The sequence below is a fragment of the Engraulis encrasicolus genome, chromosome 17, assembly GCF_034702125.1.
Source record: "Engraulis encrasicolus isolate BLACKSEA-1 chromosome 17, IST_EnEncr_1.0, whole genome shotgun sequence".
NCBI classification, from domain to species: Eukaryota; Metazoa; Chordata; class Actinopteri; order Clupeiformes; family Engraulidae; genus Engraulis; species Engraulis encrasicolus.
Window position 1 is genome coordinate 21,297,962 of NC_085873.1, and position 21,796 is coordinate 21,319,757.

At 40.0% G+C, this 21,796-nt stretch overlaps 1 protein-coding gene across 1 annotated transcript; it reads left to right on the forward strand.

Moving 5' to 3' along the window:
• The first annotated feature begins 12,384 nt into the window (after positions 1–12,384).
• ghitm (growth hormone inducible transmembrane protein) lies at positions 12,385–20,889 on the forward strand. Its single transcript, XM_063221952.1, has 9 exons — positions 12,385–12,479; positions 13,143–13,300; positions 13,509–13,611; positions 13,941–14,052; positions 14,389–14,530; positions 17,226–17,334; positions 18,148–18,336; positions 18,997–19,168; positions 19,731–20,889. Exons 2-9 carry the CDS (start codon positions 13,169–13,171, stop codon positions 19,813–19,815), a joined length of 1,044 nt encoding a protein of 347 aa, XP_063078022.1. The 5' UTR covers positions 12,385–12,479; positions 13,143–13,168; the 3' UTR covers positions 19,816–20,889.
• The last annotated feature ends 907 nt before the right edge of the window (positions 20,890–21,796 follow it).

The window sequence follows — 21,796 nt, forward strand, 5'->3', positions numbered from 1 at the left end:
ACACACAACCTTGGACCCTGAGCTCATAGCTACGTATATGGTAAATGAAGTGTTGTTGCCAACAGGTCCTTGGCATTTGGTGCTCAGCTGAAGAAGTCTGTAGATGAGGTACACCATTATGGTAGAGAACGCTGAATGGAAATCTATGACCAGCAATCTAATAGTCTAACACTGGCTTTTCCCACCCAATGGTGAAGAAAATAACTGTTGGAATGGATTAGGATATACAGGATTAGTGGATATCAACTAGTCTGGTGAGGTTTTTTAAAACTCTATCACTGAACAATTTACAGTATCATTTAAGAACAGAGATATTTCTATTTGTATATGTATATTTTTATTTATAATTTATATTCATTGTGAAGCACGTTGAAACGTGGCAGTACACGTATTTGAATGGTTTCTGAAACTATGTTCCCTAGGTAAGAAAATGGCATCCAGAGGCAACATTAGTAAGTGGATTCCTCCATCCTCCATTTTGATTTCAGTTGTGTGTTGTGTGCTGGCTATGCGTGCCTTTAAAAAAAAATCTGAATCATGAAGAAAAACTCATTTTATTCTTTAAAATTTCACCTCACTGCATCTCTGCAAATGTTCAACTAGGACCTCACAAATACAGTATTTGAGGGGACATTGAAGTGAAAGCTCAATGAGAAGTTGTTCCACATGTCTGCCAATGCAAAGTATTTAGCCAAAGTCATTTCTTGATTAATGTGTTAAAATATGTACTGAATTTGTGGTAAAGGCAAATGTAGGTTATTTGTGAGCTTATTTACAGGGGTTTGACAAAATAATGGAAACACCTGTCATTTTAGTGTGGGAAGTTTCATGGCTCAAGTGGACCAGCTTGTCTGCCAATCTTCATTAATTGCAAATTGCACCAGTAAGGTGAAGTGTGAAGGTTCAATCGGCAGGGTTAGAGCACAGTTTTGCTCAACGTTTTGCAATGCACACTACATTATGGGGGGCATGCCAGAGTTCAAAAAGGAGACATTTTTGGTCTCACACTAAAATGACAGGCGTTTCCATTGTTTTGTACATCCCCTGTACTTAAAGGTGCACTGTGTAGGATGGTGGCAAGAGTAGGTATTGCAACTATGCTGCTGATTGAAGCTGTGCTTTCTACTGCCAATTTGATCTTTTCATTAAATATTTACCAAAAAATGAAGAGATATTTACAGAAGCACAGTAGGTTTTGAAGCTAAAAATGTCTGTTTTTGGAAGTCCTGTTATCTGTGAATGTGCAACATGAATTAATTAAATAAACTACTTAACTACTTAACTACTGGAAATAAACTACTTATTTTACACAGTGCACCTTTAAGATACTAAGTAAGTAAATAAGTTTAATTTATATATGTAGCACATTTTAAACACAGCAAGAACTTGCCAAAGAGCTGTACAGTGTCACACTATAAGACTAGTGCAATAAAAAGGCAAGTTAAAGATTAGGGAAAAAAGAAATAATGAGATGAGGGACAAAAGGTTTTTTTTTAAAAAAAGAACTAGAAAGCCAAGGCCAATGTGTACATAGAGTATGTGTTTTGAGTCAGATCTGACTTTGAGAACAGATCTGATGAGGAAAAGCAGTCCAGTGACACGGAGTTGCCATGGAGGAGACATTTATTGGCAGATCAGAGGCACTTGGGTGCAGAGTAGTGCTGAAGCATGTCAGATATATACCTAGGGGCCTGGCCATGTCCATAATGTGTATTAATTTGTATGTTATTTGTTGTTCATGTGACGTAATCAGATTACTACTTATACATGTGCAGACTGAAATATTTCAGTCTAACTTTCAGACCAGGCAAATAGCATAGCAAGATTTTTCTTGTTCATGCAACCATTTGTCCAAAATAAAAGATGTTGTACAAATCTCAGAACTGATTCAAAACAAGCCTATAGAGCAAGTGTAAGCACCTCTGCAAGGTAAGACTAAAATGCATAGAATCTGGATGAATGTTCAGTGCAAATGTAATTTTGTCTGATGCAAATTGCTTATGGATGAGCATGGTCATTTTGCCAAAAATGCAATGTTTGAATTGTAATAATGTTTTTTTATCCACAGGTCCACAGCTTGTCCCTTTAAGTGTGAATAGCAGCTGTGCCCTTCATGACAATGCAAAATTATCTTTCCAACTTTCACCAAAGACCAGTTTTGTTGGGGCAAACATCAGGTGGTTTAAGGAAAGAGACCGCATCTGTCGGTATAAAAATGGTGAGGTTAGAGTGGCCACAAGCCATGAGGGCAGACTGGATATGCTCACAGAGGAGTTGGGAGAAGGGACGATCTCTCTGATTTTGAGAGACATGAGAGCATCAGATGCTGGACACTACATATGTGAAGTCATCCAAGAAGTTATACCCATTAGAGGTTGTCTACACATCAACTACAGCAGTTACAGTAAGTAATGATATATGGGGCAATTAGTCTGTGGTCTTGCTTTAAGGCAAGAATAAAACACGATGTGCATACTGTATCTACAGGGATTTATTTTATATCTTTGGAAATATTTTCATTTGGTACTTGAACCCCTTAGCGCAGAGCTCTCTGTACTGTCATATCAATTTTGTTATGATGTAGTTGAATATTTTCAGCAAATAGTGAATATTACATTACATTATATTGCATTTGGCAGACGCTTTATAAACAAAGCGACTTACAATCAAGGACATAATCATAGCCAACATCACTATAGCACTAGAATAGGCCCGCTGGCGATCCCATCTGAGGAGGCTTGCTACAGGATGAATTCAGTTTCATAAATTTAAGGTTATTATTCATGTGACACCATTTCCTTTTCTTCCCTTGAATAGGTAAGAGTTTCACCATCTGCCCAAGTAAGTACTCTGAATGCTTTATCAACTGAATTTTATTGCTTATATAATTAGGACTTTTGTCTTTCCCATCATAGGCTGGCTGTGAATTGAATTACACTCGACAGTTACAGAATTTGAGAAATGGTCAAAATAGTTGGTTATTATTGCGGTTATTATTATTATTATTTTTATTATTATTATTATTATTATTATTATTATTATTATTATTATTTTTATTATTATTGTAGTAGTAATAGTAGTAGTAGTTGTTGTTGTAGTAGTAGTAGTAGTAGTAGTAGTAGTAGTAGTAGTAGTAGTAGTAGTAGTAGTAGTAGTACTTTAGCAATTTCAGTTTTGTTCCGTTTCCTCTGTGAAAACTGATATTGAATTCCAAAATATTTCAATTTTCTCACAATATTTCTCAGCCTGAGCCAAGTCGGCAGACAATTGTACAATTTTATATAGAAAAACATCATTCAAACTCATGCATTAGTCAGAGAGCAGACCTCCTAAAAGAAAACTCAATTTCACCCTTTAGTGTGTTCTAGTTGTAAGTGCACATGTTATTCAAGTACATACTCTATGGCATATGACATGTTGGTACCTGTTATGACGCCATACAAGCTATCACCATGCAGTTTCGTTGTGTGCAGTGTGCACTTGTGGAGTGCTGTGTTACAATGACAATGAGAGTTTGAGTTTCCCAGTTGGGCTTTCACTTTTAAGTACTTATCATTGTCTTTAAAAGGTTCGACACAATGGAGTGATTTTTTGAAGAAAATGGAAGAAAAGGATCTTGAAATCCAAACTTTGACAAAAACAGTGGAAAAATATAAAGAGGATATAGAAAACCTTCAGGATGAACGATCGAAAAATCAGAATGAGATAGAAAGTCTCCACAGAGATCTCGAACAGCAGCTTCAGCATCATGATGGTAAATTCAATGCTTAAATCAATATCCATCCATACATACACGTAACATTACATTACATTACATTACATTACATTATAAAATACATTCATTCATAGGCTACCTAAATGCAAACACAGACCTAAATACAAACATAATACATACATGCATACATACATACAGTACATACATACATACATACATACATACATACATACATACATATATAGGCCTACATACATACATACATACATACATACATACATACATACATACATACATACATACATACATACATACATACATTCATACAGTACATACATACGTACGTATATATGTACGTACATACGTACATATATATACATACTGTAGGCTACATACGTACATACATATAGACAGTACATTAACCTTGCTTAAACTACTCATTCAATGATAACTGTTTTGTTTAATGCAAGTAATTACTTTTTCCCTTGAACTGCAGCTAGGAGGAGGAGGAGCAGCATGGGTTTTCCGCCAACTAGTAAAGATTTTTTTGGTCTACAAAAATATCTATAATATCTATAATCTGGGTCATTCTATAATTGGAGTAACATTTTAAGTCCATGAGCTTTATTTGTCAATTCCACTAACATTTAACTTCAACCAATGATCTTTTGTAGGCCTACATCAGCACACATTTATCTTCTAAAAGTCAACAAATAATGGCATTTTCCTCTGAGAAAATGAATATATATTACTGTATTTTGATGTTTTCATACCATCCTGTTTTCCAAATGTCAGATTCAGTCTTTGACAAGTAAAAAGCTTTTTTGTGTAAACAATATTTACACATTTATTCACAATAGATATTGTAACATGACAAAAGTGTTGAAAAGCCCATTATTTCCTATTATAGGCCTACTGTACATTAAATCAGGGATTTGGTGTGCATCCCAGAAAACTGTGTCAACCAGGGCTGGACTGGCCATCTGGCATAGCGGGCATTTCCCGGTGGGCCCTGCACCCTTATGGGCCCCTATTTTCAGAAATGTTAAAAAAAAAAAAAAAAAATAGGGGCCCAAGAGGGTGCGGGGTGCGTCAGTTCTGCGCCGCTAATTATGAGGGGCCCCTTTAAGGCCAAAAGTGCCCAGGCCCTATTCCTCCCCCAGTCCAGCCATGGTGTCAAAAACTGAAAACCCCTCCATAAATCAGCAATGGTTTGGTACTAAGTCATATGGCCAACATCATAACATTTAATATCATTACCTCTTTGGATGGTAATGTGAAGACCTTTTGGTAAGTTCTCTTTCGGTCGATTCACTCGTCATCTCCATTGGGATGTCACTCTCAGTGCAGACTATTTGCCGAAGCTCTATTCAATAGCTAATTGGCCCATAGGCCTACGGCGTGATTGAGCTTCGGCAAATGGTCTGCACCAGGGCTTTGAACCGTTATTTTTTTTCCAAATGTTCCGTTCCGAACAGAAACGGAATCATAACGTTGCCGCTTATAAGTTCCACCAATATATTGACATTCCCGAACAAAAAAAATACTGTTCCCGGAGCGGTTAATTTCGTTCCTGTCAGCTAATTACTCCCATAGGCCTAACTGACGTTAATTAACCAGGAAAGACGGAAGTGCAAATGGGTCAGCCTACATTCCAAACTGTTTATTCAAGCAAATGAAAAGAATATCCTCCAGAATTTTGTCATTCAGGGACGACCTAAGCGGAGAAGCGGAGAATAAACCTCAATGATGAAAATGCACGCTCCATGCTGACTTGGGTCACGGGGAGCGCTATGACGGACATTGTGAGTTTGTGCATATTTGAAGCGGCCATGGGTGCCCAATAACGTTGAACATTCTCGGTGCGCTTTACACGCGCTTCTCTGCAATGTCTTACAATGATTCAATGGAAACTCTCCCCTTTTGTATGACAGTGGTTTCTCTTATTTAAGATGTGAAGTGGAGACTTAGTCCACAGCTCTCTCTCCATTCAGTCAGAGAATGTCTGATGTCACACGGGACGTGAACCTCAGCTGTCATGGTAACGTGCACAGGAAAATAATTACCTTTTTTGTTTTGTTTGAGGAACGGTAGTAACCGGTATTAACCGGTTATCATTATTTTTAAATAAGTGTTCCCGTTCCAGAACATACAGTAACAAATAATAACGTTTCCGGTTTAGTTTCTGTTCCCTGTAAAATACAAAAAGTTCCCGGTTTTCGTTTTTGTTCCTTGAACCGGTTCAAAGCCCTGGTCTGCACTGAGAGTGACATCCCAATCTCATTCATATCCCTTAGAAAACCGGGTTTACAGACGTAACCTAAAGTTTTGAGTTCACCTCTTCAATATATTATTTTCTATTAAAATAAATTTATTGGCTTTATTTGATAGGACAGTCCGAGATGGTGACAGGAAGCGAGTGGGACAGAGAGACGGGCTGGGATCGGGAAATGACCCCGGTCGGACTCGAACCGGGGTCCCCGTGGGCATGCAAGCCCAAATGTGGGGAGCTTAGCGCGCTGTGCCACTGCGCCACAGTGCCCCCCTCTTCATTATATTTTAATCCATACTTGATGGTTTTAGAGAGGGAAAATTGTCTGTCAACTGTGTTTTCAACATATTCTTAAGAACCTGATTTAGAAATTATATTTATAAGCAGACAGATGAAGCCCATGAAAATATGAATCGATTAAGGTCTTGTGGTGAAAGCACAGTACTCTAAAATATGGCCGTGAACTATGTTACGCCTCCACCAACTTTGTCACTCATTAGCTTGAGGCAGTTTTATGAGAGACTTGTTACAGTACATACAGTTGTTATGACAGATTACGGTTTTGTCTCTTTAAATACTTTTTAAGGGACTTAAGCACTTGTTATTTATTGGAAAATAATAAACAGAAAAATGCAGAAAAAACTCACTCAAATTACTGAAATGTCACTCAAATTATAGAATGACCCTAGCATAATATCAATAATTCTGTATGTAATGTGTGTTGTTGATTGGCTACCGCTCCATTTTTCATCTGATCATATTTGACAATGTCATGGTTCNTCACTGATTCTTGAAAGTTTGGCAAAAAACATGTCCCTGCAGTAAAATATTAATTCTGTTGAAAATCAACTAAATTTTCACAAACAAAATGAACCCAGGTAATGGCCAAGGGGTCTGTCACACGAATACACAGTTGTTTGAAATATTTAAGTGTAATTTTGTTACTTTTCATGGCTATAAACCTGTCCACACCCTGTAAAAACGCCTGTCCCAAGGACTGGCATCATCATTTCAATTGACTTAAAATACAAAAATCACTAACAGAATAGAACAATATCACCATGATGTGGAAGACCATATTAAAGTGGTTCTACAGATGTGCACATAGTGGATGTAAAACAATATTTACTATTATTTACTGATTGCTCAAAATGTGTCCAGCATATTGGTCACCACCGTCAGATTTTTTCTAAAAGACAATAAAATCAGGTATGCACAAGGTAATTTTCATTACTGAGGACCCCTTTTCAAACCTTTAGCTCTACTGCCTACTTCACCATCACTGAAGCTCCTGTAAGTTTTTTATTTTGTCCTCAATTTGTTAATTTGTTTGGACACTGGTACTGTCCCAACCATAAACTGTCAACACCGTCGGGGGTTTTAATAGTATTGTATTACATTAATGTTAATAAATATCATTTTTTTCAGAAAAGGTATGAAGCACCCAAGAAACAGAGCGAAAATGAAATGGCTAATGTGAACAAACAATGCATAATATTTAAAAGAGTGTTTTTTTGTCTCACACCGTCAGATGTCACTACCGTCAGATTTTGTTCTGCTCATCATGTTGTTCCATATTTTACTAAATTGTGCTGGTTAATGAAACATTACTAGGCATGTTAGTAATAATTGTGATCCAAAATGATACTCTAGCCACCACTGAGGTGCATTTGGAGGTTTTTTTGTCAGAAAACCTGACGGTGGTGACATCTGATGGAGTTCACCAAAAAACATATGTTTTACGTGTTTTTGACGTGTTTTAAGAATATGCATACAGTAAGTATCTACAGTTATGTTGAATTGTTAAAATAATTCACTTTAATACAGTAAACATGTGTTTTTACTTCTAATTCTGTCTGCCGCTGTTGACTAAACAAGAAAGAGCCCATTTTATGAAAAATGTTAAACATGGGGAGCTTGGCCAATGCACTCACTGCACAGCCAAGACCTACATGTATAATAATACACCTCTATATTTTGTATTTGAACAACTTAAAAGCTGTTTTTACCACATTTTCAACAACCAGTGGCTTCCTTCCTAGATAATCTAACTAATGAAGTAAAAACACATGCTCAGTGTGCACACACAAAAATAAAGTGTTTATGCAAGATGCCATTGACTTGAGAGGGCTATTTATTTTGCCAAATGCAGGTACTAATTAGGCCACTTTCACCACTCTCAGATTACTGTCACCACCGTCAGTTCTTAAGTCACCACCGTAAGGTGTTTTGGACATTTTAAAGGAATGTGCTTACAACATTTTCCTTAGGAGTTGTTGAAATATCAAAGTAATAGCCAATTTAAGCCTACACAAATATTTGTGAAATTACAAAAAATTGTTTGTTCTATTTAGGCGTTAAGTAAGCATCGTATGACGGTACATATTTTAAAATTAGAACACATGAAACAGTGTTAAAATAGAACAAAAGTGAATTTTCAACATTTAAAGGCATATGTGTGAACCAAAAAATACACATAATCACTTAAAAACTCCAGATACATATGCAACCAAATCAATACAATTTTAATAACTTTTAATTGTGTCTGACGGTGTTGACAAAAAACAAGGTATGATCAGAGAAAAGCCTGATTTCTGAAAAAAATACATAATGGGGAGATTGGCCTTGTGCATTTCTGAAAAGCCAAGACCTTAGTCTACGAGGATATACCATATAATTTTGTAATTCACTTTGTTTTTTTCTGTCAACATTACAACCTGTTTTAGCCACTTTCTCAAGAATCAGTGTTTTGACAAAATTGCAACAGCGAAAATGCACAAATGTGCAAAATGCTGTGGACTAACATCAAAATGATATGCAGAAATACCAGTAAATCATCATTGTGTGAATCGACGACAGTGCATGAGACAAAACTTACTCTTTTTTATCTTATCTGCAGTGTCAGAGGAGCAGACCAGTGAAGTGGCCTCACAGACTCCTGGTGGTCCCAAGCCTGAGCTGAGGCTGGTGCTGCTGGGGAAGAATGCTGCTGAGAAAAAGGCAGCACGAGACGCCATACTGGGGCAGACACCGGTCAGCAGTGAGACTAGCACCAAGAGTGAGACTAGTGTGGGCAGCAGTGAGACCAGCACCTTCTCAGAGAACCAGAGCAGTGAGAGCCAACAGGAGAGCGTGGGCGATAGACGTGTGAATGTGGTGCTCACTCCAAACTGGTTCAGCCCTGAAGTTCATCAGGGGAAACTGAGGGAGGATGTTGCGCTGTGTATGCAGCTCTCAGCTCCTGGACCACATGCCTTCATACTTGTCATCCCTGTCGAAGATACCACAACAGAGGCTGCAGCATTGACTAAGTATGTTGAGAACTTATTTGCAGGGATGAGTTGGAAGCACACCCTGATTCTTTTCACCTGTAGAGAAGAAATAACTGAGGAGACCATGGAGGAGAAGCTGACCACAGGGTGTCAGGAGTTCATGAAAGTGGTTGAGAAATGTGGACACAGGTGGCATCTTCTGAATGTAAGCAAGAATGACAGCAGTGACCTGCAGGTGGAAGGACTTCTAAGAAAAATTGATGATTTGGTTGACCACAATGGGAAGGATAGTTTCTACAACAGTGAGACCTATCTGGAGGCAGAGAATCAGCTGAGAGAGATGGAACGAATGATCCAGAAAGAACGAGAAGAAAGGAGGGAAAGGGAGGAGAGGGAGCTTATGAAACAACATGAGGAGGAGTTGCAGGAGTGCGTTAGGGTACTGAAGGTAAAGATCCAGGAAAAAGATGAGAAGATTGAGGCTCTTGAGATCAAGATCGTTGATCTGGAGAGAGAGCTGGAGGAGGAGCGGAATGAGGAGCGACGGCAGGAGCTGGAAAGACAGCTGAAGGAGGAGTCTGAACAGAGGGCTGAAGCAGAGGAAGAAAGGCAACGTCTGCGAGAGGAGATGGAGAGAGAGAAGAGAGAGAAGGAGGAGACACACAGGAAAGAGATTGAAGAAATTCAGGAGAACTACGAGAGGGAGGCCTTGGCTGAAGCTGAGCGAAACCTCATGAAGATCATCCTGCCTGAACTCCAGCGAAACCTCCAGTTCTCAAATGCAAAGATGCACGCCGAGTTCAATCGACAACTGGAGAAGAAAAACACTGAAATTAGGATACTCGAGCAGATGCTGACCATGACACTGAAAAAGACTGAGATGGAAAAACAGGGAGGACTAAGAAGGACAGGATGGTGGTCATATGTGAAGAGAAAGTTTTGACATTTTGCATTTTACATTTCACACTTTTATGGTGTCACAGTTCTGGTAGCTGTGTTTTTTTTTACTATTTAAGATACAATCAGCTGTGACTGCTTGACAAATTTAGGAACTGCAACGCATTTCATGATGAGAATCTCAAGTACAAAAACCCAGAATTTGTAAGAGGAATATATATTAGTGTAAGTGTAATTCTCCAATGCTGCTCTATGAAACAACAAAATATCTGCAAATAAAAAGGGAATTTAGCTGACCTGCTAACACCATTGCAGCAACATTTTAATAGGCCTATACTAATGAATACAATTAGACACATTTTTTATTGTCAATAAAAAGTACACCAGCAGTACATACTGACATTGAATGAGATTTTATGGCAAACATTGCACGAGCATGAATAATAACAGTACTCTCTGATGGGAACAAGGACTGATTTAGTGATTAATGCACCTCCACACTTCAGAAATCTGCCAGCATGTTGGGCCTACAAATAAATGGGAATAAATCAGTGGTCATGCCCCTCAACATGAAAGAGAAGCCTGTAATACTTGTAAATGGTAGAGAACTGACCTCCAAATCCTCCTTCACATACCTTGCAAGTGTGATAACTGCAGAAGATGAAGCAGATCACGATATAAAAGCCAGAATAGGAAAGCGAGAGCGGCATTTCTAAACCTTCGCAACATCTGGAAATCAGTAAATATATCAACGAGCACCAAGATCAAGATCTACAACAGTTGTGTTAGGTCTCTCCTCCTTTACGGCTCTGAATGCTGGAGAATGACTGAAAAGGACATAGGCAAACTTTCCAGCTTTCATAACAGCTGCCTAAGAAGGATTCAGAAAGTATTCGGGCCTCAGAAAATATCTAACAGGGAACTACACAATTGGCAATAATTCAGCAGAGGTGGAAATGTATAGAATGAATAAATAGATCATTTGACACCAGGGATGGTTTATGAAGATGGGCCCTGGAACAGACATAAAGAAAGGGCCCCCCTCCATGGGTGTTGGTTCGGAAAAGATTCAGAAGTTAGCTTCAACTTTAGATGCCCTTTTTGATGTTGAGGGTTCTTAAGGTATCTCCAGAGAAAATATGAAAATATGGTTGTTAAAAGTACAATCAATCAGGAATGTTTTTTTTTTTTTTTTAAATCAACAGGGGAGGCCCTGCCATGGCCAACCGGTACGGGCCTTGTCTGCCATGCGGCCAACCCGGGTTCGATTCCCGGCCCAGGTCATTTGCGGACCCCTCCCCATGTCTCTCCCTATTCACTTCCTATCCACCTGTCCAAATCTTAATATATATATACATATATATATATATATACATATATATAAATCAACAGGGGATAACAACCTGGTATGGCTCTTATATGACCAAAACAACTTTTTGCATTCAGTTTTTGCAACATCTGTCTGCAGTAATTTTGTTCAAATGTATTTTTTAATAAATGATGTATAACCTGGTGTAGCCTAGGCCTAGCTCTTCTATGACAAAAAAACTTTTTGCATTGCAGTAGGCCTATTTGCAATATAGTATTTGTTGTATGCGGTATTTGTGTACAAATATATTTTGACAGTTATTATTGCAGTAATATTATATTTTATATTATGAAATACCATTAACCCATGTTATTTAGGCTAGTTGAAGGGTCCTTTCAGATAGGTTACCAAGATTACTTGCAAGATCAACTTCCCTGTATTTTCTGGGCCCCATATGGTAAATGGACTGAGGGCCCTTTGCTGATGACAAGTATAGATTTTCACAGTTGGGGGCCCTATCTAAACACAACTCTTACATAACAGGGATGAATAGGCTAAAAACCTACGATGGAGGGCCCCTATTAAAGACAAAATTACAGACTAACCAGTGTTTCAAGGCTTCAAGAGCCCAATAGGATATTGAGATGCATGTTTTAAGAGTGACATTAAAATTGCTTGAGTTTCGGGACCCCCTAGTTGGGCCCCTGGGCCTGGACCCGGTAGGCGTGCAGTAAACCGTCCGTGGCCACCATAGTTGCATATGATTAGTGTATGTATAAAAAAAACTATACAAGTGTCTAAATATTACTGCACCTTTAGGCCATAAGTAAAATACTGATTGTGTATAATTCATATTATCGGTATTTTGTTTATAAAAGCTTTAGGTAATGATGAGACATCAAAGTCATTAGAGCTGCTACGTACTTCCGGTTGTGAGTTTTTCTTCCGTAATGCATGACCTTGCGTAATTCCAGAACGCTCTGGAAAAACTACCGTATCCAACTCAAGTCGCATGTAAGTAATGTTACAGTGAATTATGTTACATTGTACATTTTACGATTTGAAATTATAGTTCACTTGTTACATGAGTATACGAACACCTTGGCAGTCGATGAAAGCTGGCGTCGAAACAATGTAGCTACTAGGCTGCAAAGATACAGAATAACAAATTTGACAGTGGCGATAGCTACGCACCTCTGTTGATAGATAGATAGAGCTAGCTAGCTAACATGGTTTCAGTGTTTGTTTTTTGTAGAGCTGTTTAAGATACAAGACTGTTAGAATATACAAGACTGTTCGAAACAATATTCCAGTGCATTTTTGATAGGATTTCACCATAGCAGCATTATCGCAGATGTTGACTTAAAGTGGCTTGCTGTCTCTGAATAGCTAGCAAGCAATTTGGTAGGCTATATCTTTATGCAAACGTTATGCATTTCATTCACATCGTGGAATTGTGGCCTTAGTGTCTGGGAAATGCTGAAGTGATGTTGCATGATGTGATGTTTATACGTTATTTGGATAGCAATTAGTCTTAGCTAACTCGTAACTACTATTACATAGCTCTTGCGTCAGTCAGAGCAAATACCTAGGTTGAAATAGGCACTAGCTACAGGTTATCTGCAATTATGCTGTAGACCCTTGGACCTCATTGTTGTCATCTTTCTTGTTTAACAGAGGAGTGGACGTTAATAAAACACAAAATGCTGGCGGCAAGGATAGTTTGCCTGCGAACAGTCCCTGTGATGGGAATTCGCACGGCGTTGACGCAGGGATCTCCTGCTTTGAGGACGTCTGTCAACAAGACGTATCAGCCACTTGTCAAGCAAAGCCAGGTAAGCCATTGAGTTTTCGAGACTTGGTTTTGTGGGCATTTAGAAATCAATGCATGTCTCATTTTGTCATGTAAGCGAATGGATATGATGTACAGTGTACATACAGGCTGTAATGCATGCATTTAAAATAAGGAAGACATGAGCAGACCGAAAGGGTTAACACTTTAAAAACCATGTCAAAACCCTTTCTATTTCTCATCTTATTTAGAACTACTCCACCAGAACCAGATTTGGCTTCCGCCGCTCAAAGACCTCCAAGGAACAGCTTCATGAAGCAGCATTTGAGCCAGCCACCGAGACCGCCATGAAAAGTAAATAAGCCGCAATGTTTGTCATGTTTTGATGTAGGAAATCTCTGTGGAATAAATTCATACTTTTTATTGTTTGGTATGTGTTTCAGTTTGATGGCATTGAATGTCCTACGCGTACATGCTTTCCCCACTTATCCTCTTCTATGTATTACTAAACCCTGTGCTAATGTACTTTCAAAAACAAAAACAAAAAAATGTAACCCCACTTAGCATTTGCACTGTTGTTCTGTTTATTACCTGTGCACTTCGTAGCAGGCTATGCGTCTGCCAAATGCAATGTAATGATGTAATATTTTATGTCTCTGCCTATGTCCCTCTCCCTAATGAAGTTGACAACGTGGGCAAGATGGTGTTGGCTGGAGGAGCGGCTGTAGGAATGGGAGCTCTGTGCTACTATGGACTGGGGATGTCAAACGAGATCGGAGCCATTGAGAAGTCTGTGTGAGTACATCACCTTCATTAGCCTCTTACTGCAGATGGGCTCGCTGGTGGGCCTATTCACTGTATGCTGAAAATACTCAACTTAAGCCTTAAGTAACAGATTAAGACGTGGCCATTAAAATTTTGGTGACCGGTTATAACATAGCGCAGAACCTAAGGGGTTGAATTCCAGTTTCTTTTACTCTTAATGTGTTGTATACCTTGGCTTATATGTTGTGAAACGACAGAGATAATCAGGGAATAGGCGTCACCCTTGTATAAAAATTGTATACCTTAATACCCAAATGTTAAGGTTATGGTGAAACTAATCCTTCCTTCTGCTGTCTTCCTATCCAGCATCTGGCCCCAGTACGTGAAGGACCGCATCCACTCCACCTACATGTACTTTGCCGGCAGCGTGGGGATGACTGCCCTGTCAGCCGTGGCAGTCAGCAGGACACCGGCCCTCCTCGGCCTCATGATGAGGGGCTCCTGGCTGGTAAGGCCAAAGAATCTTTAGTACAGTAAGATGCGTAAATCAAGCCCATTCTTGGCTACCTGGCTGGCAAGGCTTGGCTCCTAGTTTCCTTTCCACTTGCTCCTGGCTTGGCCCAGGAAATCCCATGCTGCTTTGCACAATCGTTCCGATCTGAAAGACCGCATGGATTCTATCCCTCTGTGAGGGTTCTAGATCTTGGGCTCCAATCAGAGAGCGGGGAGGGGTGGAAAGGCGATGACTGCTGTTTGTTTGTATAGCTGGAGTGCTGTGTCACAATGACAATGGGAGTTGGAGTTTCCCAATGGGCTTTCACTTCTTTCTTTCACTTACAGATACAGCTGACACGATTGGCTATGGGCTACGTTCATGCCATGACACATTCGTAACGCCCAATGAATTGCTATGGGCAGTCGTAAGCTACAACCAGAGATCTTATAGACAGAGATACGTCATTCTCGTTCTTTTTTTGGTATCCACTTTATGTCAGTTGAACACCCCTTTAGGAGACCTTTGGTGAGGAGACCTTCAGAGTCCTGAGGTTGACAATAAATGGAGTTCCCTTAGCGCTATAGATGGCGGTAGCTCACTTCTTGTGCAAACACCTCAAAAATAGAAGGCGGCGGGGACAACGCCCCCTTAGGAGACCCAACTTGAACACACTCTTTTGCATTGTGTGGGCGGGGTTTGAATCCTCTTTATTAATCCAACCTCTTTGCTACAACCTTCCTACGAGAAAGGGAGCCTCCAGACTAACTCACTTGTGAGATTGTCTGGTGTTAACCATGCAAGGTAAGGAAGGCTTGGCTCTTGGCTGCCTTTGCCACTGGCGGAGGGAAGGGCCAATCTCAGCTTAATGAGTCAACATCCTGCTGTGTTCAGTTGTTATTGTCTTTGTGTAACAGATGCCCGGTGCGAACAGAGCTTATTGGCTTGGGACACTAGTAAACCTCCCTCCTGAAGCCTCATACGGACTTAACTTGGAGCCTGGTGTTTACCTCTCCTAGTAGTGCCTCTGCCTCCCGTACCAGAATTTGGTGTGAGGTCAAAGGTTCAGACTGGGTCTGTGCTGTGTTACTACAAATTAAAATAAATATGTAATAATTAGTTAATGTAAGCATTGAGAGCATTGCAGTGAAGTGATCCTTGATGATAAAGCACAGCTCTGCAGCCAATGCCTTATTCCCTGAATCAAGTCATCTGTCGACAATCAGGATGCAATGGATGTTTACTTGTGTACAAGGAGCACCATTGTGATCGTTGTTTCAAAATGTGACTCTTTGCGTCCAAAATATTTTGATGTATTTTGTGACTTATCAATTATCTAACATGACTCATTGACGTATCACTCACTGAGGTAGTAAGCAGGGCTCTAAATTAACCAAAATGGCTAGGAGATGTTAATCTTACTAGCCAAACACACACTCACTGAATAGCCAAGCAACCACTCACTGAATAGCCAAACACACACTCACTGAATGAGTCAAAGTGGCTTGTAAGCTGGTCTTTTCCACTATCCAAACTGACATTTTACCAGCAATTGGCGGTTTGGCTGGTGTTACTGTAATTTAGAGCCCTGGTAGTAAGTGACTGACATGTTTCCTGTTTGTATTATCGTGCGTTGTTATGTTGTGATGGGGATATCTTAGGTGTTCTGTTTTATTGTAGTCTCAAAAGACATTTCAAACATTGTCTTCCATCTGGGCAAGGGCTGTTTTAAGAGGCTTGTGACCATCATGCACTTTAACATTCCTGCTAAGAGCATACATGCTACAAACCCTCTTCAGATATCATACAGTGTCGTCACAAGGAGACAATATGTCATCAGTGGTCTCTGAGTCATCTTTTTGCATCATAAATCTAAAGACACAATCAGGACTCTAAATTAACTAATTTTCATCACCAGCCAAAATGGCTAGTAGATGCTTATCTGTGAATAATTTCACATTATCACTTTAACAATTTCACTGTATTACCTTATCAAATTGACCTGAAAGAACACACAGGAAACAGAGGTAGCATTTAAAATCTGCGAGCAGATTTTATTGTTTAACGGCCGGAGGAGTTACTGCGTGGGGAGGCACCCAGCAAGTCCTGAAGTGTATACAGAAACAAACTTATTTAAAACAGTCCCAGTCCCCCCAGTCCATGACGTCATCTTTCCTATCATGAATATGTAAAACATAATATGAGGAACATATATGGTCTCGTCTCCCCCTGGTTCCGTGGCTCTTAGTGGCGTCTGGTCTGTGATGGATAGCTTTTACCAGCCTAAACATCCAAGGTCATAGTTCAACAGAGTAATACCCCAAACAGGACGACCAAGGCAGAGATGTTTTCCTTGTGGACCAGAGATGTCACATAACTCAGAGCAAAGGAGAGAGAGAGAGAGACAGACAGAGAAAGAGAAAGAGAGTAACAAAGAATAACAGAGTATATTTTCAATAATACATGTAGAGAATTTCTTAACATTATCTTACTAACCAAACACACACACTCACTAATGGGTTAAAGTGACTAGACTAGAACGCTTTTTTTTTAACTAGCCAAACTGAAATTTCATAGCATTTGGCCGGTTGGCTGGTGTTAATTTAGAGCCCTGGACACAGTGTATAGACACAATCACTGGGCTCACTGAGACCACAGCCCATACTGTAATGATGACAGATCCATATGGTGTTTTCTTTGTGTCCCTCAGGCGATCGGAGCTACGTTTGCTGCCATGATTGGAGCCGGCATGCTCGTGCGGTCCATCTCCTACGAGCACAGCCCTGTCCCCAAGCACTTGGCCTGGCTACTGCATGCAGGTACGGTATTGTAGAGTACTTTTCCAAATCCTATTAAGGTGTCTGTCGGCTTACATAAATACACAAATACAAAACAAAGGCCTTATACACATTATTGTACATTACAGTAAAAATATAGCACACACTTGAGTACAGCCATCAGCCTTACAAAACACACACACACACACACACACACACACACACACACACACACACACACACACACACACACACACACACACACACACACACACACACTATGCCATTCCCATCTACTGACCTTAACTGATGCAACAGCAGCTGCAGTGTCAGTGTTGTGAAAGTGCCCCATGACACAGCAGTACCGTAAACAACCTCTAGAGGGCAGTATGGTCAAGGATAACACATGCTGAACGATACAGCAACCCTTTTCAGAGGTTTCAGTCTGTGAATATCGTACAGCAGTTATGTGTAAACGTAATATATTTAGGATAATATATGTTTTTCTTAAGGCTTTTACAAAAATAATCTCTCTACATATCCATACAAACAGTTATGATTTGAGTCAGATAATCTGTTCAATAGGCAACTATTGCAATAAGTGCAACTGTTGTGACTAAACCAACACCTTTGGATGCTATTTGGCAGTCTTTCTTGGCAGAATGGTTGAACCTTTAAACTTAAGTAAACAGTAAAGCAAATATTAAAGAAAATGTTTTGCATTGCCTTTTAATTATATGTGGCAAATGTGAAGTGTGTGTGTGTGTGTGAGAGAGAGAGGCACACGTTAGTGTGTGTTGGTCTTTGTATGGTTATTATACATCATCCATGTTGTGTTTTTTCCCATGATTCCAGGCGTGATGGGTGCGGTGGTGGCCCCCATGACCCTGCTTGGCGGGCCCCTGATGATGCGTGCCGCCTGGTACACGGCGGGCATCGTGGGCGGCCTCTCCACTGTCGCCATGTGCGCCCCCAGCGAGAAGTTCCTCAACATGGGAGGACCCCTCGCAGTCGGATTCGGGGTGGTCTTCGCCTCCTCCATAGGCGAGTTGGAATTACATTCAATTCAATTTTGTTTTCTTTTTGTTGTGAATATTTTTTTAGGGCTTTTATGTCTTAATTTTTGTGTTGGGACAGTTAGGGGGTGGCAGGAAGTGAGTGGGGAGAGACTGGGAAGTTTCGGCAAATGACCCGGGCCGGACTCGAACCCGGTTCGCCGGTTTAGTTTTCGAGTGCCCAGCCGATTGATCCACAGCTGGGCCAATTCAATTCAATTCCAGTATCAGTGCAGTTGTTTTAATTCAGTTAGCTGTGTACAGTTTGGAATATTTTACAACACTTGTAGGAAAATACTTGTGTCCTTACCGGACTGTTGTAGCTCCTCGAATGTATGGTATTATAAAAGGTTTTAAATAAAAATGGACATTGTGCAGGAAAAAATGTGCAAACTGTCTTCACCTCAGTTGGTCAATAACAGACTTGCCAAAACGGCACCAGAGTTTATGTGAATGCAATATAAAGCTTTCTGTGGAATTAATTTTCGGATATCGATCTGTTTTAGCTCCTCAAATAGACATAATATGCAACAATGGACATTGTGAAGAAAAAAATATGCAAACTCTTTCGTCAGCTCAGTTACATGGCCAAATTATAGGATGCTTTTTGTGTTATTAATTTGCATCTGTCTCCTCTGTCCCCCCCCAGGCTCCATGTTCCTGCCCCCCTCCTCTGCGATGGGCGCGGGCCTGTACGGTATAGCGGTGTACGGAGGCCTGGTCCTCTTCAGCATGTTCCTCCTCTACGACACACAGAAGGTCATCAAGAGAGCAGAGACACACCCACTCTACGGCGTGCAGAAATACGACCCCATCAACGCGTAAGTCACCTGTTCATATGGTCTACTCCACAGATACATAATGACAGTGGTAGCTCAAAAAATTGTGGAATTGTGATTATAGGTTTTTTTGCCCTGTGTTTCTGAATTTCTTTGTTTTTCCATACACCAAGCAACACATTGTAAACTAGAAGCCCTTCATTACAGTCATAATCTTCAACACTAAAGCTACGACCAACATTAGAGTGGCAGCCAACAATTCTGTGCTGCAGTGTTAACTCTGTCTTATAGAGTAGAGAGTATAGTAGAGTAGAGTATCATTTATTAATCCAGAGGGAAATTAAGGTGTCCAGTTGTATACTTGCATAAGTACAAAAAAACATCACACACATCATTGCAAATAATATTGACCATACAGCACACGCTTGCATACATTTAGCCAAAGGCAGCTCAGTGCATGGGCATCTACGTCCAATTATGATTTTCAATATTAGAGTGGCAGCCACTGTGCCGCAGTGTTAACTTTGTTTTGTGTCACTGTATAATCTCTGTCGTGGTCTTGTGTCACTATTAATTCTATCGTGGTCTTGTGTGTGTATTTCAGGTGCATGGGCATCTACATGGACACCCTGAACATCTTCATGAGGCTCGTCATGATCCTGTCTGGAGGCGGCAACCGCAGGAAGTGATGTCATAAGCAGAACTCTATGAAGCTCAGTGGAGGCTAACAGTCATCTCCCAGCACTTAGACCTCGTCCAACCTGCAAACCTATATCTACACATCTATCTTTTACATCAGAGATTCTCTTTTGCTCAGATACAGACACCGAGCAAATAAAAAAAAAACTAGAGGATGAGTGAGGTGGTTGAGTTTTGTCGTCAGGTTGCACAGCGTTGCCGCACGTGTAAATAAGAAAGTGGAAATTGCCAAGGGGGCGTTCCAGAAAAGTGGAAGAGTAACCGTGCATTCATGTGCCCTCGGAAGTTGATATTATACCGTCTCGGAAACTCGGTATATAGTGTAAAATACCGCGAGGGGGGATGGGATGTGTCCTTCTCATGTCTGCGTTTGGCATTTATCATAGTTCTCAGAGCACATGAATGCACGGTAAGACACACAAGTGAACTCAAACCAGGTGATGAACCTCACAACAGAAGAGCCTTATTGCTTTGTTTTGCCTAGAAAACTAAGCCCTCTGTTATGGGGTTAGCTACTTGTTCTGAGTTGGCATGTGACATAACCGGCTTTCTGGATAGCCCCCATAATGCCATGGTTTTGTTATTGTTTTTGTAAGTATTGAAAGGTGGCCTATTTTTAACAGCATGATAACCTATGGTGTAGGGCAACAGCAAATCATTGGTAACACCTTCAATAAAAAAAAGGTCTTAGATATACAATCTTGTTGATGGGAAAGAAATATTTTATTTTGCTATTTATTTAAGATGACTGATAATTTTGCTTCTGTAAGCCATAAAGGTTATAATCTGGTATGACCCTACCATTAATACCTCTCTTCATTCGTAGAGAAGTATTATGGGCAGGTCATACCAGGCCACAAAAAGTTAGACCGTGAGGAAGCTCTACTGCAGTCTAGTTTCCTTTTGTTTCCGGCTATTTAGCACGTTCAGGAGATCGATTTCCAAAGATGGCAGTTAAGGTTACGTCTCCAGACGTGGTAGAGGAATACATGTATTGACTTATGGTGATTCACCTACACATTGTCTCGTTTTGATTACACCAATAAAGTTTAACAGATATGGGACTTGGCTTTGTATTCAATTTTAGAGCATGCAATAACAGTGCAATATACCACAATATTGTCATGAGTTTCTGCATTGCAGTATCTTATAATTGCAATATCTTTTAATAATTGTGCCATTTGTTGCCATTGAGAGACGATCACAATTTTCACTTATTCACAATTTTCTCAACGTCCTGCTAAGGGGAAAAAGAGAGATCAATTTAAACTAGTTAAAGGGACACTGTGCAGGAAATGGTCAAAAAAGGTACTGCAACTATGCTGCTCATTGAAACTGGGCTGCATATTGCCAAATTTGATCTTTACATGAAAGTTTACTAAGTAATAAACAAATATTTTCTAGTATGGTCCAAGTACAGTCATTTTTGCAGATAAAAATGGCTATTTTTGGAAATTCAAAATGGCGGACCATGGAGAAGATCCCCCTTTTCATGTATGAAAAGTGCAATTTTTCCAGTCATAATGAATACTTAGAATTTGATGTTTTTGAAGTATTTGTGAAAAAGGTAACATTAGTGAATGGGCAACATGAATTCTGGAAATAAACAACTAAAAATCTCACACAGTGTCCCTTTAAAGAAATGGTCCACAAAGATTTGTTCCCTTTTCCTGCCAAGTGCTAGAACTTAATTCCTCAAGTATAAGTGCAGAGCCCAGCGTGATGGACAGCTTTTCATGTACTCTTTGGGGAGATTTAAATCCTTCCGGCTCATCCAAATGTCATGAGCCCCACCGTAGCAAGTTCTCCCTCCTCTTCGCCCTTCGCCCTCCTCTCATTCACAAGCATCTCTACTTTCACTTTTCGTGTATCTCCACAGTGCATAATCCAGCACTGCAGGCGAACACTTCTCCAAGGTGTTTTTTCTGTCTACCAAACAACCAAACATGAACATTTATACATTAAGCAGGC

Bases quoted from the DNA above. Each gene is read 5' to 3' on its own strand.
- ghitm (XM_063221952.1), top strand. From the start codon at position 13,169: ATGCTGGCGGCAAGGATAGTTTGCCTGCGAACAGTCCCTGTGATGGGA. The intron at 13,612-13,940 runs GTAAATAAGCCG...TCCCTAATGAAG, and splicing joins CACCGAGACCGCCATGAAAA to TTGACAACGTGGGCAAGATG. The intron at 17,335-18,147 runs GTACGGTATTGT...CCATGATTCCAG, and splicing joins GGCCTGGCTACTGCATGCAG to GCGTGATGGGTGCGGTGGTG.